This window comes from Macaca fascicularis, chromosome 15 (genome assembly GCF_037993035.2).
Source record: "Macaca fascicularis isolate 582-1 chromosome 15, T2T-MFA8v1.1".
NCBI classification, from domain to species: domain Eukaryota; kingdom Metazoa; phylum Chordata; class Mammalia; order Primates; family Cercopithecidae; genus Macaca; species Macaca fascicularis.
In genome coordinates, this window is record NC_088389.1 from 48,851,309 (window position 1) to 48,867,494 (window position 16,186).

The following is a 16,186-nucleotide window of genomic DNA, read 5'->3' on the forward strand; positions in this document are numbered from 1 at the left end:
GATGGACATTTAGGTCATTTCCAATTCAAAGCTATTAACAATGAGATAAAGCATCCTGCACATGTGCGTCTGAGATACGCATCCTGCTGTGGTGACATTACATGGCTACCTAGCCAGGAGTGGAGATGACAAAAGCCCCACAACCCACGTTCTCCCATTGCACTGCCCCCAGTTTATTGTGTTATAAATCATCTGTTATTCGCTTTTGTGTTTCCTTATCCCCCTCCTCCCACACAGTCATAATGGCCTCTTTGGTTAGGTGTGGAGTACACTGTCTAGGTGGAGTCCTGCCCCTCCTCATTATTATACTGTGCAGGGCGCAAGTGTGTCTGAAAGCCCATTGGCAGTCAGCAGAATGGCCTCTGACTCTGAGTAACTCGTGAGAAGCCCACTCTGCTTGTATCACCCCAGCTGTCTTGCTAGCAGGGAAGTTTCAGCATGCATTAGGTCCACATAAAGTGATGGGAACAGTCCCTACTTGCCTCACTTTAAAAAATAATTTATATTTAATATTTATTTCTCAAGAATCTAATAGGGGCCTTCTGGGTGCCATACCTTGTACCTGGCACAGGAAACAGTCACATTTAAGTGCCCGGTCCCTGGCCTCCAGGAGCTGACGTCTGCACAGAGGCGCTCAGTAGAATACTCCTAAATGCAGTTCTCCGTGGAAGTTAAGTGGCTGAGCCTCCTCAAGACAGCAGTATCAATTACTTTGACTTCATAGGGAAACTTTTATATGAGGCAGATGGTTTTGTAATCTCCTTAGATAAGACTGAAGCAGTTCTTTTGGTCAAAGCTAGAGGAACTTAAAATGCGCTCATTGACCAGAGCAAAATGATCTTAGGCAAATCCCTGCCTGCCTTTGCATTTGCAGTGTGGCTCATTTTCCTGGTGAAAGAAGAAAGGGGTTGTGAATTTTAGTTCTGTACTTCAAAGAGTTTAGGATGACAACCTCAAGACCAGTGCACGATGAGAGATTATTGGTATCCTAGATTGTGCTTTTTGCTAGATTGATGGAGACCTGGAATGCTTGGAGAAGATTGGCTGTAACTTGAGAAACTCAGAAGGAAAAGGCAGTTGGTGGCTCTGCTGATCAATTAGTTAAGGGATTTTATATTCTTTCAGGCACCACTTTGTAAAACTTCCAGAAACTAGGGAGTCCCCTCTGCAGAAAAATGCACATATATGCGTAAACATTGAATTTTTTTATACCATCCCAAGCAGTTTGCAGATTCGCAGCCTAAAAGCCCATGGTGTGATCCAAACCCTGGTTTTTATGGGTAGAATTACTAAGGTTTTTAGAGGAGGGTAACTGTGAGGGCTGAATAACCTTGCTGATGAACTATTCCTGAAGAGACTGTTTTTTCTTTCTTTCAGCACTGGCTGGATCATGCCAAACCCATAAAAAAGCAGATGAAAAGTAAGTAAGCAAAATGTAGCCCGCTCATTTAATTTCTTTTTTTCTGAGAGTAAACTCCTTTGCCAGTGTTTTGAGGTGTTATGTTTTCATTAGAACTTGGAAGCATATTAAAAATCAATTCAGTATTAAGTGGACGATTTTTAATTTCTTAAGGCTAGCCAAAGATGAGAGTTTAAAATTTGAATAAAAGTGTTCAGTGGATATTGAAAAAACCGAATGTGCTCTCATTTGAAATCAGACGCCTCTGCCAGTGAGCACTGATTACTCTGCTATTCAGAAACTCAGCTTTATACCTATTATATCTACTTTCTAATGAAGTACAACATAGTCTCAAAGGATGAGAGAGTAGGAGGGCTCTTTGATAGTCTGCTGCAGCTTTCTCAATGTACAGGTGTGGTAACCACATTTTTTAATGTTGTTTATGCTTGGGTAATTTTTAAAAATTCATATTCTCTTAGAAGTACTTTAAAGTGTTTTTACATAACAGAACACTTTGCATCACTTTCCTTTAGCCTTTGTACTTTGTACTTTATAAAAACTAGCTGTCAGTTTGGAGTATTGTGGCATCGGGGTGAAAGTAAAATGTCAGCTTTTAGGTAATCCATCTAGATCACTAGGGTTTTCTCCTGGAATGAGGTTACTAGCTAAACTATCTTAGTCAACACAAAAGTCCATCTGTCTCAGTTTCCCTGACGAGGATTGGAAAGAATTGACCAGGGTTGCGTGCCCAGTTATGCTGTCCTGATGTCGTGCTAAATGTTATAGATTTAACGTGCTTTTCCTTTTGTCCATCCTGTGATCTTCAAAACTGGGGGAAAAACATCTTCAACCTTCCATCTCCAAATGTTTAGTTGGACCTGCTTATGCTTTGCACTTTCGAGTTAAATACTATTCTTCAGAACCAAACAACCTTCGTGAGGAGTTTACAAGGTAGGCCACGATGCAGAACAATCTCCCGCCCAGCAGTGCTTGCCTTACGTGTCATTTATGACTCTTCTCAATTGTGGGTTTGCCTCTCCTTCTGTCTGCCATCTTTCTGTTTCTCAGCAAGAGTTATTAGTATTTTTCCGGTGCTTCTGTATTCCGTTAAAAATCCACAACTTGGCTTAATTTGACATTTTTCTGAGTGAACAGAAATTAGAAGATACATTTTCTTGTCACACTTCTATTTTCTTGGACCCTGGATAAATTGATTAGTTGCTCTGTGGCGTTTTATTTTTATCTCAACTACAAAAAGGGAAGGCAGATACTGGAAAAGCATTTCTCAGTCCTAAATCGCCATCTTATGTTTTAAGGGATTGCAAAATATTCTCTTGATTGTCATAATACAAAGAACCCTCTTTAAAAAAAAAACATAGTAGGCCGGGCGCGGTGGCTCACGCCTGTAATCCCAGCACTTTGGGAGGCCGAGGTGGGCGGATCACGAGGTCGGGAGATCGAGACCATCCTGGCTAACACGGTGAAACCCCGTCTCTACTAAAAATACAAAAAATTAGCCGGGCGAGGTGGCGGGCGCCTGTAGTCCCAGCTACTCAGAGGCTGAGGCAGGAGAATGGCTTGAACCCGGGAGGCGGAGCTTGCAGTGAGCCGAGATCGCGCCACTGCACTCCAGCCTAGGCAACAAAGCCAGACTCCGTCTCAAAAAAAAAAAAAAAAAAAAAAAAACCATAGTAATTGCAGCAAAGTTGTTAAAATCCCTTCATGTTATCTTTTAGCTCCCCTGAATTTCTTTATCTTTTCTTTTTTTTTTTGAGACAAAATCTTGCTGTGTTGCGTAGGTTGAAGTGCAGTGGCATGATCTTGGCTCACTGTGGCCTCTATCTACCTCCTGGGTTCAAGCCATCCTCCTGCTTCAGCCACCCGAGTAGCTGGGATTACAGTCGCAAACCATCACGCTCTGCTAATTGTTGTATATTTGATTAGAGACAGGGTTTCGCCATGTTAGCCAGGCTGGTCTCAGACTCCTGACTTCAACTGATCTGCCCGCCTTGGCCTCCAAAGTGCTGGGATTACAGGTGTGAGCCACCGTGCCCGGCCTGAATTTCTTTCATGTTTTGTTTGCCCATGTCTATGTCTTAGACTTCAGAAACAGGGAAGAAGAAAAAAAAATTTGAGTAACATTTTAAATGTGGAGTTTCCCTCTAGCCTCTCTTCCATCAGTGAAATTCTCTACAAAGTCTTTTCCTGCTTTTGATATCCCCAGAGCCTCCTTGTCATTGTTTGTGTGATGGAGTATAGTGGTGACATGTAGGCTGCTGAGTGGTTCTTAGGGAGATGACCCCTGAGTAATGCCTTAAAGACTGACGGGTTATCACCATTTCCCCTGGGCCTTTTTTTTTTTTTTTTTTTTTTTTTTTTTTTGAGACAAGGTCTTGCTCTGTCACCCAGGCTGGATCACAGCTCACTGCAGCCTCAACCTCCCAGGTTCAAGTGATCCTCCCACCTCAGCCTCGCTAGTAGCTGGGACCACAGGTGTGTGCCACCACGCCTGGCTAATTTTTTGTATTTTTAAAATAGAGACAGGGTTTTGCCCTGTTACCCAGGCTTCTGCTGGGCTGCTATGGTTAGGTTTTCCTATAGGAATCAAGAGTTCTGGCCATGTTAATACTGTGTCTCTTGTGAGATGACTATGCAAGATGGTATCCTGACGTTCAGAAGTGAAGTTCAGTGGTGGCCAAGCACCTGTCAGGAAGCAGGAACATTCTGGAATGTACTAGAACTTTCACCATGCCTGATCTTGATTTCTGGCAAACAGTCCTTCTAGTGTTGCTCCTCAGAGTCCTCTATGAATGCTGTTCCTAAATGTCATCAAAGCTGTTGGTTTGTAACCCGGGTTGTGTGAATCAGAAACACCCGGGAAGCTTTTGAACAACTCAGATTCCTGGAGGCCACTCTTGTGTGTAGGATTCTGTTTCCATAGGTAGGGAGCAGAGCACAGGCAGGTTTGGTATTTACAAAGCATTGTCAGTAGTTCTGATGCCTACATCCTCCTGGTAAAAAAACAAACAAACAAAAGGTACCCCTCTTATTTAAGCCAAGACATTTATTTTTTACCTGAGTAAACCCCATGCATGTTATTTACTGGCTTCTTTCTCATTTTTTGTTACCCCTCTAACCATTTGCAGTCCAGTGCCGGGATTTTTCTTGTTTCGTGCGTGTGTGTGCGCACGCGCGCCTGTTTTGTGTTTTAAAAGAGTCTGCAGTTACACTGCATCAGGGGGAAAGAATCCCCAAGCAGTTTCTGACTAGAATCAGCTGCAAACTTTTTGTTACGATCCATGGCAGCAGATCTGGAATGGGCTGGTGGAACTGGCTGAGAGCCAGACCCCGCGGCCCCACCCTGCCTGGGTTATTGGACATGTTGCATGTCCATGTGCCGTGTTCGGCTCTCTTCTCCAGCACTGAGGGGGTTGTGGAGGCTGTCATTGGACCGTGCCGTGTATCATGTTCCATCCTACAAGTATCTTGCGAGTTCCCCACGTGCACTCACCTTCCTAGCTAGGTTCTGGGATGCCTTCCTGGAGACCCAAGAGGAGATGCTTCCACCAAAGTTCTCATTTGATTTGGACTCCTCTTTTACAATACAAAACTCCATGCCGTGTGTGGGGTGGGGTTTGCAGTAGGAAGCTGGGGATTGGGAGCGGCTGGGAAAGGGTTACCCTCTATTGACTTTTGTATATGTTTGTCAGGTACCTGTTTGTTTTACAACTCAGGCATGACATTCTTTCTGGAAAGTAAGTATGTTTTTGTTCTGACTCTTAACCCAGGATAGATCATAGTGTATTTCAAAATAATTCACTGTTTTAACTCTTTTACCCTTGTTCCCTTTTCAAAATTCAAAAAAAGTGCACCAGGCATTGTAAAGTGAGTCTAATACTTGTATCACTGTCATTATCATCCTATTTTAAATGATTACTATATGGCTTGAAGCATTTCCAAGACCATTTAATATCTTAAGTGATGTGTATTTGGGAATAACTCTCTCCCTGATCACATCACTGTCCCATTCATAATGGCTTTTGTCGTATTTGCAAGCAAGATACGTTATTAGTATGTATACACTTACAAGTATTTGGACAGTCAAAAAGTGTCATTCATCACCATCTACATATAAGAAATGGAAAGAGGTTATGTTCTGATTCCAGTAGAAAGTTTTAGACATCTCATCTCACTTCCTTTTCTCCTCTTAAAAATGGCTTTGAAATACTAGGCCTCTGGCAACACACAGTGATCACTGAGCACGAGAAGCATTGGCACTGAAGTGGTTGATTTCGCATGCAGTATTAATTTACCATAAAGATGGGAGGTTTCAACAGGCATAGCTTTTATAACTGTGTCATTTTTCAGCATCTGTATTGAATATTTTCTATTACATGAAAAACTAAGGCTATATTGAGTCTAAAAAGTAACCCCTGCTATTGACGAGAATACGTTCTGATTTTGAATATAATCTGAAGGAAATTTAAAATGTAATTTCCGAATTTGCAAACTCTCTATAGAATATGTGCTATAAAAACCTCAGTGAAATGTACTCCATAGACCAATAGAACAAGTAGATTGTACAGTGTATACATTTGCCTTATTCAGCCATGCAATACAGACCTTTGGTTGGTGTGTGTATTATGAGTGTGTGTACTTTTTTTTAAATCCTCTCTCTCTCCATACTGTGCTCCTCATACTAAAGGCTGTGTAACTCTAGAAATTGTCCTCGGTTTGGAAAAATATTAATGGCAACACCTTGCATTTGTATAGTACTTTGTAGTTTACATGCAGTTTAGCCTGCTTTGTACTTCAAAGCAGAATGGTGTTCGAGTCCCAATATTGCTCCCTTCCAGCTGGATGACCTGGGGCAAGAGCCCTTAACACTGAGTTCCTCATCTATAAAATGGGAGATGGTTCGGGGGAGCTCACTGGCAACACCCATCCTAAAGGTTTACAAACTTGATGCATTGACCAAATTGGATAATATAAATGAAAAGGCTTTGAAAACTATGAAGTGCTATACCAATGTATGTCATTATTATTTTTCTAACCAAATTTGAAATATTACGTATGAATGAGATCACTGAATCTGCAGTAGTACTCCTCTATGGCTATGCCTTAGATAGACTTAGAATGCTGAGTGTATCCAGCCATCCTGGCAGTATTCGATATAGTGTCTCTGTGTTTATTTTTAACGCTATGACCTTGTTTCAAGAAAGATTTGAAGGCAGCTTTAAAAGATGCAGATACTATATCAAAATAAAATAAATTTAAAATATGTTTAAATATAATAAGGCAAAGGGAACACTTTTCATTCTGTTTTCCAAACTTTTCCATTCTTGCCAAATTCAGTAAAATTGTACATGATTGATAGAAGCTATATCTATGTTGGGTTATTTTGCCCTATGATAAGAATCGACTTTGGGAAATTTGTAGTGCAAATCAGCTTGTTGCATTCTTTAGTGTAGACAGCAAAAATATAAACTAAGAATACAAATCTAAATATCGCTACCTCTTGAAAAATGATTTTAATGACATTTTATATGGTTGTGAGTACTTAAGTTCCTATTTCGAATTAATTCCTTTTTTTTTTTTCAAGATTGAAATGCCCTTATGAAACAGCTGTGGAGTTAGCTGCTCTCTGTCTACAAGGTACGTTAATCTTTAGTAGTAATTAGCATTTTAATGTTACTGCTTTTTATTTCAACAAATGAGTGTCTACAGTATACCAGGCCCAGAGCTTAGCTTTGGGGATATAAATGAATACGACATGGTCTCTGTCCCCAAGTGCAGGAGGTTTGGACAAGGAAGGCCCATTGTGGGGATGAGAAGACCATGAATCAAGGAACCAAGGCACAAAAGTGCAGAGAGGTTAGCAGCAGTTGAATGGTGCTGCAGAGTGAAGTTCAAGAATTTGGACAGGTGGATGACCTTCGGCCCCATTTAAAGAGAAAGAATTTCATGCAGTCAGTAGTGACACCTTTGAAAGCTCTTAAGAGGCAGCAGGCCTGGCCGGATATGCACTTTAGAAAGGCCACGTTGGCTGTATGGGGAGAAGGGATTGGAGCAGGACCGAGACTGGGGCTGGGAGCCCAGTGAGGAGGTGCTGCTGTAACAGAAGGGAAAGGAAACTGACTAGGGCAGGGGCTTGCACGCACATACACACACACACACACACACACACACACACACACACACACACCAAGAAATAGCATTATAGCATTGGCAGTACAAGGAGAAGTAATTGGTGATTAGACTTAGGTGTTGAGGGAGGAGTTTGAGATGATTCTCAGGCCGTTTCCGGGGATGGATAGAGGTTAGAAGAAGTGAGCTCCGGTGGAGGAAATGGTCTGCATTGGGCCTCTTGGCTAAGAGATTCTAGAAGCTCCAGCAGGTTCTTGAGTACCTGAATCTGGCTCGCTCAGAGAGGTCAGGCTGGAAGCATTAATGTCAGGGCTGGCGGGGTGCAAAGGGTATTTTTGCATGTGAGTGGGAACTGGATGGTAAGAGGTCTGCCTGCATGATTGTCAGTGTTGGCTGTTTATCTGTGTGATGCCCTGGCGGTTTGTAGTTTCGGATGCAGAAGAAACACTTGCTAAAGTCTCTAGCACTAATTAAGAGAATACTAATGTGTAACTGCACATCGGGATTTCATTAGTACATCAGATAGACATATGTTGTGCACTAGTTTGCCAGCGTGTTCATCAGCTTCTACTGGATTATGGATTATGATATATTCATTCAACATTAGTAATTATTTATGAACACCATAATGAGAATTGACTTCTCACTTTTGTGTTTGGCCGGTTTTTAAAAGTGGAACTGAGAGGTTTTTTCAAACTATAAAATTAGTACATACTTATTACAGAATATCAGGACAGCAACCCACCAATCAGACAAGTAGAAGGAAGGAAAGAACCCACTGTCCTACCAGCCACAGGCAACCAGAATTTCTGTCTGTGAGTTTTGAGTGGACTTTTGAAAATGTGATTTTGATCAGTCATCTGCAAACTTTTGTATGTTTTTTTACTTGATATTTTTAGTATGTGTATTTTGTCATGTTTACACTCATAAAGATGGTTTTTAATGACCGTAGGATGCTCCCATGACCTGAAACTTCTATTCCTCAGTCACCTTTTAATTCCTGTTGTCTTGAACTCCTGGCTTCAAGTGATCCTCCCACCTCAGCCTCCCAAAGCACCTAGAATTACAGGCATGAGCCACTGCACCCAGACTCGTAATTCTTATTATCTAATGGGGACTTGGCATATAGTAGATGCTTGGTAAGTGCAGAGTGAGTTGAATGAATGAGATTGGAGAGATCTCCTCACCCCACCCCCGCCAAGAACTTTAAAGGCAGAGCCTTTAAACTGGTGGTAGAGTTGATGGTAATGTCATCTATAGCCATCTGTGCCAAATACAGTGCTTCCTATGTATTTTTCTGATATGACAGTCTTTATGGCAAGTGCTGTAATGGCAGGCATGGCTTGAAGAACATGGCAGTGACCTCTGCACTCCGGCCACTCACTCACTTAGCAAGCGGCTTTCCTCTACCCTAGAGTTCCTGAGCTGCCAGAGGTCATACCATCAGGCTTGACAGCCCAGCGGTAGATGTCAGAGTGTCGTTAGTGAGACAGAAGCATCTATGTCAGACGCAAGGCCATTAATCCACTGGAAAGGGTTCCTCTTAAAGCCATTGGCACAATATTGCAAGCTTGTACGTTGTCGTGAAAGATCAGAGGATGAGGTGCACATATTACCATCCCACCCCATTGTAATGAAGCCCTCACCATACTTAACAGAGTAGTGTAGAACCAAAACCTTGCCCCAGAGCTGAGACAGACACAAATAAGGTCAGTTCTCTGTGACCTTTCTTGGAGAAATTATCCATTTGAGCTGAAATCAAAATGTCAGTGTGATTTTAAGATACAATTGTTGGCTGGGCACGGTGGCTCACACCTGTAATCCCAGCACTTTGGGAAGCCGAGGCGGGTGGATTACCTGAGGTCCAGAGTTCAAGACCAGCCTGGCCAACATGGCAAAACTCCGTCTCTACCAAAAATACAAAAATTAGCCATGCATGGTGGTGGACACCTGTAATCCCAACTACTTGGGAGGCGGAAGCAGGAGAATTGCTTGAACCCAGGAGGTGGAGGTTGCAGTGAGCCAAGATCGCACCACTGCACTCCAGCCTGGGTGACAGAGCGAGACTCCATCTCAAAAAAAAAAAGATACAACTGTTATGTCAGATAGAAATAAAAAGACTTGGCTGGGCATGGTGGCTCATGCCTGTAATCTCAGCACTTTGGGAGGCTGAGGTGGGTGGATCGCTTGGGCCCAGGAGTTTGAGACCAGCTTGGGCAACATGGCAAAACCCCGTCTCTACAAAAAATAAAAAAATCAGCCAGGTATAGTGGTGTGCACCTGTAATGCCAGCTACAGACTGAGCTGGGAGGATCACCTGAGCCAGGGGAGGTTGAGGTTCAAGGTTGCAGAGAGCTGTGATCACGCCACTGCACTCCAGCCTGGGCAACTAAGAGCCTTTCTCAAAAAGAAAAGGAAAGGAAAGGAAAAAGGGAAAGGGAAAGGACTGAAGACTTAGACACAAGGGGAGGCTCTTGTTACATTGTCCCTCCGTGTCCCCTCTTCCCAACCCCGTTCTGTGAGTAAATGCTACAGCCTGCTTTCCACTTCAACTACAGCTGAGCTAGCTCGTCTGGGACTCCAAGGATCACTAGAGCATCTCTGCAGGTTTGAATAAAAGGAAGGGTTGTGTTTCCTCCTGTGCTTGAGCCTTGAAGACATGTCTTGCTGTGGTTGTCCTCGGTGCCTCCTGAGTTGTGATACAGTGGCCCTGCAGGGAGGCTGTGCTCTTTTGGGAACTAAATTTGTAGTAGATTTAAAAATTAAACCCGGTAAAAGGAAAAGAAGGGAGAACTAATAGGCTACTCGTCTGTTGCATGCCTGTGCTCTTGTTTCATTCTTGTAACAATTCCCATTTTACAAATCAGGCACCGGAGACCCAGAGATGTTAAGTGACTTGCCTGCAGTCACACAGATAGATTATGTTAGAGGTGGGATCCAAGCCCTCTTGTGTCTGAGCTGTTTCCACCACCCTCCACGACCTCCTAGAGCTGAGGCCTGGCTGCAGAGGTTGCAAACTGAGTAAAGTGTTAGTTGATGGGATCTGATGTGTGCAGCACAGGTTCTTAAAGTGTTTTCCAGGGTAGCCACATTAGCATTACATGGGGACTTGTTAGAAAAGCCAGTTCTCAGGCCTGGTTCCAGACCTAGGGATTCAAAAACTCTGGGGGCGGGGCCCAGTGATGTGCGTTTTAACCAGCTCGCTAGGTGATTCTGTTGCGTACCCGAGTTCAAAAGCCACTATTATAGATCAGTGATTTTTCCAACAAATGTGCAGAGCCTTTAAACTGGCAGCCTGTGACCTGGGCATCTTGTTAAAAGGCAGGTTTTGCTTGCATAGGTCTGGGGTGGGGCCTCAGGGTCTGCGTTTTGGGCAAGCTCCCAGCGGATGGCAGTACTGTTGGTGTGTGGTCCACACTCAGTGTAGCCTTGTGTTAGAGGGAACGCGAGAGGATTCCTTTTCATTCTGGGATCTGCTTTCTGAGCTGCAGGGGGTCGAGGAGAGTGGGTTTTGTCATCATGCCCTGGATCAGGGGGCCACCTGTATCCTCAGGCCCTCCATCCTGTGGGGGACTTGGCAAGGGCAGCACAAATTGGGCTTCTTGCTCGGATCCCTTGTGTGTCTGCTCCTCCCTCCTTTCTGCACAGCTGTCTCCCTCCCAGGTTCTGCCTGACTTTCCGCAGTTGCTCCTGCAGCCCTCGCACCCCTCCTCCCTGCCTCCCTCCCTCTCTCCCTCTCCCTCCCTTCCTACTTTTCCTCTGGATGCTGCATGTGCTGAATTCTTGATCCATCCTCTCCAGCACTGCAGACCCTGAGGTGCTGCTCTGACCTACCCTTAACAAGAGCCTTGTTAAATGGATGTTTCTGGGCAGATCCTCATTCCCTGCGATTGCCTTTTATTGCAAATTCAGGGTTCTGCCACTTCATGGGGAAAATGTAACTGGGGCCTCCCTGGGTGGGAACAGCAGTGGAGAGAAAGGCAGTAATAACTACGATGATGCTGTATCACCCAACAGGGAGGACATTAGAATGCTTCTAGGATTTTGAGTGTACATACGACTACCCAAGTGAGAGTTAAGTCTTCCCGAAAGGAGAGAGTTATACATTAGCGGGGGGACCTGTGCTTTAAAATCGTGCAAAATGCCTTTGGACCTGGTTGCAGCAATAACTGAAAGCATTCAATGTCTCCTGTTTTCCTCCCTTTTATGAAACGTACAGCGGAGCTTGGGGAGTGCGAGCTTCCAGAACACACACCAGAGCTTGTGTCTGAGTTTCGGTTCATTCCCAATCAGACAGAAGCGATGGAATTTGATATCTTCCAGAGATGGAAAGAGTGCAGGTACCTTGATGCAACCATCTAGCATTTTGATATATCTATTTTGTCATAAATAAGTGTTGGTTATACTCCTTTATCTACCAGTAGAATTGCTCTATTGATGGCCATAAAACTGCAGCTCCAAGTCTTCTCTCCTTGTGTCAGTCCTGTTTTTCCAAAGGCCCACATCTTGTCCTTTTTATTGTTGAGAGAGCCTCGCTCTGTTGCCGAGGCCAGAGTGCAGTGGCACTATCTTGGCTCACTGAATCCTTGACCTCCTGCCTCAGCCTCCCAAGCAGCGGGGATTATAGGCATACGCCACCATGCCTGGCTCGTTTTTCTATTTTTTGTAGAGATGGAGTTTCACCATGTTGCCCAGGCTGGTCTCAAACTCCTGAGCTCAAGTGATCCTCCACCTCAGCCTCCCAAAGTGTTAGGATTACAGGCAGGAGCCACTGCACCTGGCTGGCTGTCTCTCAAGAGATGTGCAGCAAGAACCAAACCACACTCCTTTTCTCTCTCTGCAAACAGAGCCTGGTTCTGATTTGTTTATTGCAGCCAGAGGAGCCACCGCTGTCTTAGTGACACCCCAGGGCATCCCAGACACTCTCACATACTTGCATCTCTGGGACCTCAGGGCCTGAACCTTCTGAAACAAGCACTTTAGAAACACACCCTGTTGTATAGGAACATACACATTAGAGACCTTGTGTTGTACATTTCAGGAAATGTGATCATCATACCTGAATCCAGCAGTGTCATTTATCCCTTTTGTTTTTTCCCTCCATTCCCCCTGCAGGCACCACTTTCATGCCTGCACTACCAACTCCACCCCTCACTCACGGGTTTCCTAGATGTTAACCGTTCCTCCCTCCCATCCCATCTTCCCCAAACACTGCCTCTTCCAGGTCACCCTTGGACTCGAGCTTAGCGTGACTTTCTCTTATCCCTCAGTCATTCTGAAAAGCTCGTGTGACTATTTTAGTGGAAGGTGGCATTAGTCCATTCTCATTGTGTAACACTGAAGCAATGTAAATGTCTGTGGGTATGGCACACCCCACCCACACATTTACACATCCACTGTCCTCCCTGCAGGAGGCCATCATTGGCAGTCTGTAGTCTTTTCCTTTTGTATTTACATATACAACATTGTTTCATTGTTTCCTTAAGTGATCATGTTGTAAGCACTGTTCTGTGCTCCCTTTCTTTCTTTCTTTCTTTCTTCCTTTCTTTTTTTTTTTTTTTTTTTTTTTTTTTTTTTTTTTTGAGATGAAGTTTCATTCTTTTTGCCCAGGCTGGAGTGCAATGACACGATCTTGGATCTCGGCTCACTGCAACCTCCGCCTCCCAGGTTTAAGTGATTCTCCTGCCTCAGCCTCCAAGTAGCTGGGATTACAGGCATGCACCACCACGCCCGGCTAATTCTGTATTTTTAGCAGAGATGGAGTTTCACCATGTTGGTCAGGCTGGTCTGGAATTCCTGACCTCAAGTGATTCACCCACCTTGACCTCCCCAAGTGCTGGGATTACAGGCGTGAGCCACTGTGCCTGGCCTGTTCTGTGGTCTTTCTAGTCAATTAACAGTAAGTTCTTGGGAATCTTTTTGTATTACTATAATTTGGTGTCCCTCATTGCTTTAACTGCTGCATAACGTTCCATAGTAAGGCCGTGCCCTTCAGAATCCTGTGGGCTTACAAGTCGCAGTTTACATGTATTTCCATTGATTTTTCTAAGGGGAAAGAGCCCTGCCCAGGCGGAACTCTCCTATCTGAATAAAGCGAAGTGGCTGGAAATGTATGGGGTAGACATGCACGTTGTCAGGGTAAGAACTGTGTGCATTTAAGTACTTTGGTTTTGCTGTTACTGAAAAATGTATGAACATTATGCAAACAAAATAACTTGTGGTGAGGAAACTGTTTTTGCATTTTGCATTCTGCTGTGTGACGACCTGTTAGAACCCTCTACCGATTGTCACTTCGTTTGTTTGTAGGGAAGAGATGGCTGTGAATATTCTCTTGGACTGACCCCGACAGGCATATTAATCTTTGAAGGAGCTAACAAAATAGGCTTATTCTTTTGGTAATTTAGTTTTGTCTAATATTAAAAATGTCTTTTCCTATTTTGTGGTGGAATTCTATGTGATGGATGATTATTGAGGGGTATCTGCAACACCCAGATTCATCCTCAGAGCACGTGGTGCTGCTGTTGTGGGTCTGTGGCAGTTGCACTGAAACTTCTGGATAATCACACTTGAATGAATGTTGTTTTTTTTTTTTTTCAGTCTAAGCTTTAAAAGTAGAAAGGAAACTGCTATTTGATGTGTAGATGGTTTTACTGCAGATTGTGCTTTTAAAATACTTTCTCTCTGACTAGGCCTAAAATTACCAAAATGGATTTTAAAAAGAGCAAATTGACACTCGTGGTGGTCGAGGATGATGATCAGGTAGGCCTTGCTCCCATTTCTTCCCCTTTGCTGGGAAAATCCTGTGTCAGTGTTGCAAACGCCCACTCAAGGCCCTTGTGCTTCCTCTTTAAGGGACGTGAGCAAGAGCACACGTTTGTGTTCCGGTTAGACAGTGCCAGGACCTGCAAACACCTTTGGAAGTGTGCAGTTGAGCACCACGCGTTTTTCCGACTGCGGACGCCAGGAAACAGCAAATCCAATAGATCCGACTTTATCAGGCTGGGCTCTCGCTTCAGATTCAGGTAGGGAGCCATTTCTGCAACACGCATCGCGTCTTCTGAAGGAGGACAACTGTGATTTCTTTCTTGTGTGCGAGTAGAGTGATGAATTTGTGTCCAGAAGCTTAGGTTGCATGTCCCGTCCCCACTTTTCTTAAGGTGAGTCACTGAAGCTCTTTTGATCCTCGTTGATAAAATGGAACTAATAACAAAATTGTTAATAACTGACATTTAGCCAGAGCTGTGCTATTCAGTACAGTAGCCACTAGCCACATGTGGCAATTTAAGTTAATGAATATGAAATAAATTTTACAATGTAATTCTTCAATATCGCTAGTCATATTTCAAGTGGCCAAGAAGCCACATGTGGCTAGTGGCTGCCATATTAGACAGTATCGACACAGGACACAGGATCATTGTGGAAAGTTCTGTTGGCCAGCACTGTGCCAGAACTGTTCATATACCCTTAATAAGGTAGGTTGATTATCCCCATTTTACAGGTAAGGAAACCAGGGCCAGAGCTATTACGCTTAAAGTCACACATAGCCAGGAAGTGGTAGAGCCGAGATTCAACACCGTGAACTCTGGCTGCTAAATTTCTAACTGCTACTGTATTGCCTTTTGCATGCCAGTGTCCAGAAATTTGGGATGGTTAAAAATGAGAGGAGATACCAATGTGTGTGCACGTAACCCAGGGTAGGATGAGTAGATACTTGAATCTGAAAAGAGCTTGCAAACATCGAGAGCTTATTCTGATACATTTTTGCTTATCATCCTAAGACCATTTTTCTCAGAGTGTTTGAAAACTTTCTTGGTGTTAAAAATGAGAACAGCAACCTCACCTGAGAACTTTGCAGTCAGAATCTATGGGTATGCATGTGTGTGTATGTGTAAGGCCTGGCAGTATGCATTTAAAATGTGCTCCCAGGGTTTTTGAGGCCCATTTACATTTGAGAATCACAGTTACGATATCTAAAACTTCACATGGTTTCATAACCTCTACCCACACATGGCACATCCCTGAACTCTATTTAAATGTCAAAAGATTTGCTCATTTCAAATATTTCTACTGTGCAAGGAAATGGCTATGAACTTCTGTTTAAAGAATTATTTTGTTTTAAATGCTCCAAGGGGTTGGGGGTGGGAAAACCAAGCTCTTTTTGAGAAAAAGTCAAATCCCAGGGTCCTGTGGAGGATGCAGAGGTAACCGGAGACCCTCTGCAGGATGCTGGTGTCTACTCAGGGTGAAGTGAGGCGGGAAGGCCAAGTCAGGGCAGTTGCCAAGGCAGGCTTTTCTCTCCTGGGAGGAAGCTGCCCCAGGCTTAGTCCCAGACCATGTTCCTTTCTGCTCGTCTAGAAGTGTAAGAAGGAAGGGAGTTTGGAGAAGAAGAGGTTGCCCCTTAGAGGCACGCAGAGCAGGTGACAAATGATGACTAAGAGCAACTGGAATGAAGCAGTTGAGGGGTAGATCAGACGAAACCAGCAACCTCCTGGAATCTGCAGCTGGGCATCACATTGGTTGAAACCCAAAAAGCCTTAGTGAAATCAGTAATGTTTGCCTTGGCAAAGCCTAGTTAAGTGGGTATTGATAACAGTCTTTTAAAACATGGGTTAAATGTCTATGCAGTGTGTTCCGTGAAAG

General features: G+C 43.8%; 1 protein-coding gene across 5 annotated transcripts in view; it reads left to right on the forward strand.

The window, feature by feature from the left end:
- EPB41L4B (erythrocyte membrane protein band 4.1 like 4B) overlaps nucleotides 1–16,186 on the forward strand; it is a 151,887-nt gene that overhangs the window by 51,226 nt on the left and 84,475 nt on the right. For all 5 annotated transcript variants that reach the window (XR_012424478.1, XM_045373597.3, XM_015436877.4 and 2 more), the window contains exons 3-11: nucleotides 1,378–1,420; nucleotides 2,272–2,350; nucleotides 5,110–5,154; nucleotides 7,002–7,054; nucleotides 11,766–11,886; nucleotides 13,597–13,684; nucleotides 13,853–13,941; nucleotides 14,236–14,305; nucleotides 14,399–14,568. Coding sequence is in view for 4 of the 5 variants with exons in the window: in XM_045373597.3 (XP_045229532.2) it covers nucleotides 1,378–1,420; nucleotides 2,272–2,350; nucleotides 5,110–5,154; nucleotides 7,002–7,054; nucleotides 11,766–11,886; nucleotides 13,597–13,684; nucleotides 13,853–13,941; nucleotides 14,236–14,305; nucleotides 14,399–14,568 (758 nt within the window). In the remaining variant the exon portion in view is untranslated. The remainder of the gene's footprint in view (nucleotides 1–1,377; nucleotides 1,421–2,271; nucleotides 2,351–5,109; nucleotides 5,155–7,001; nucleotides 7,055–11,765; nucleotides 11,887–13,596; nucleotides 13,685–13,852; nucleotides 13,942–14,235; nucleotides 14,306–14,398; nucleotides 14,569–16,186) is intronic.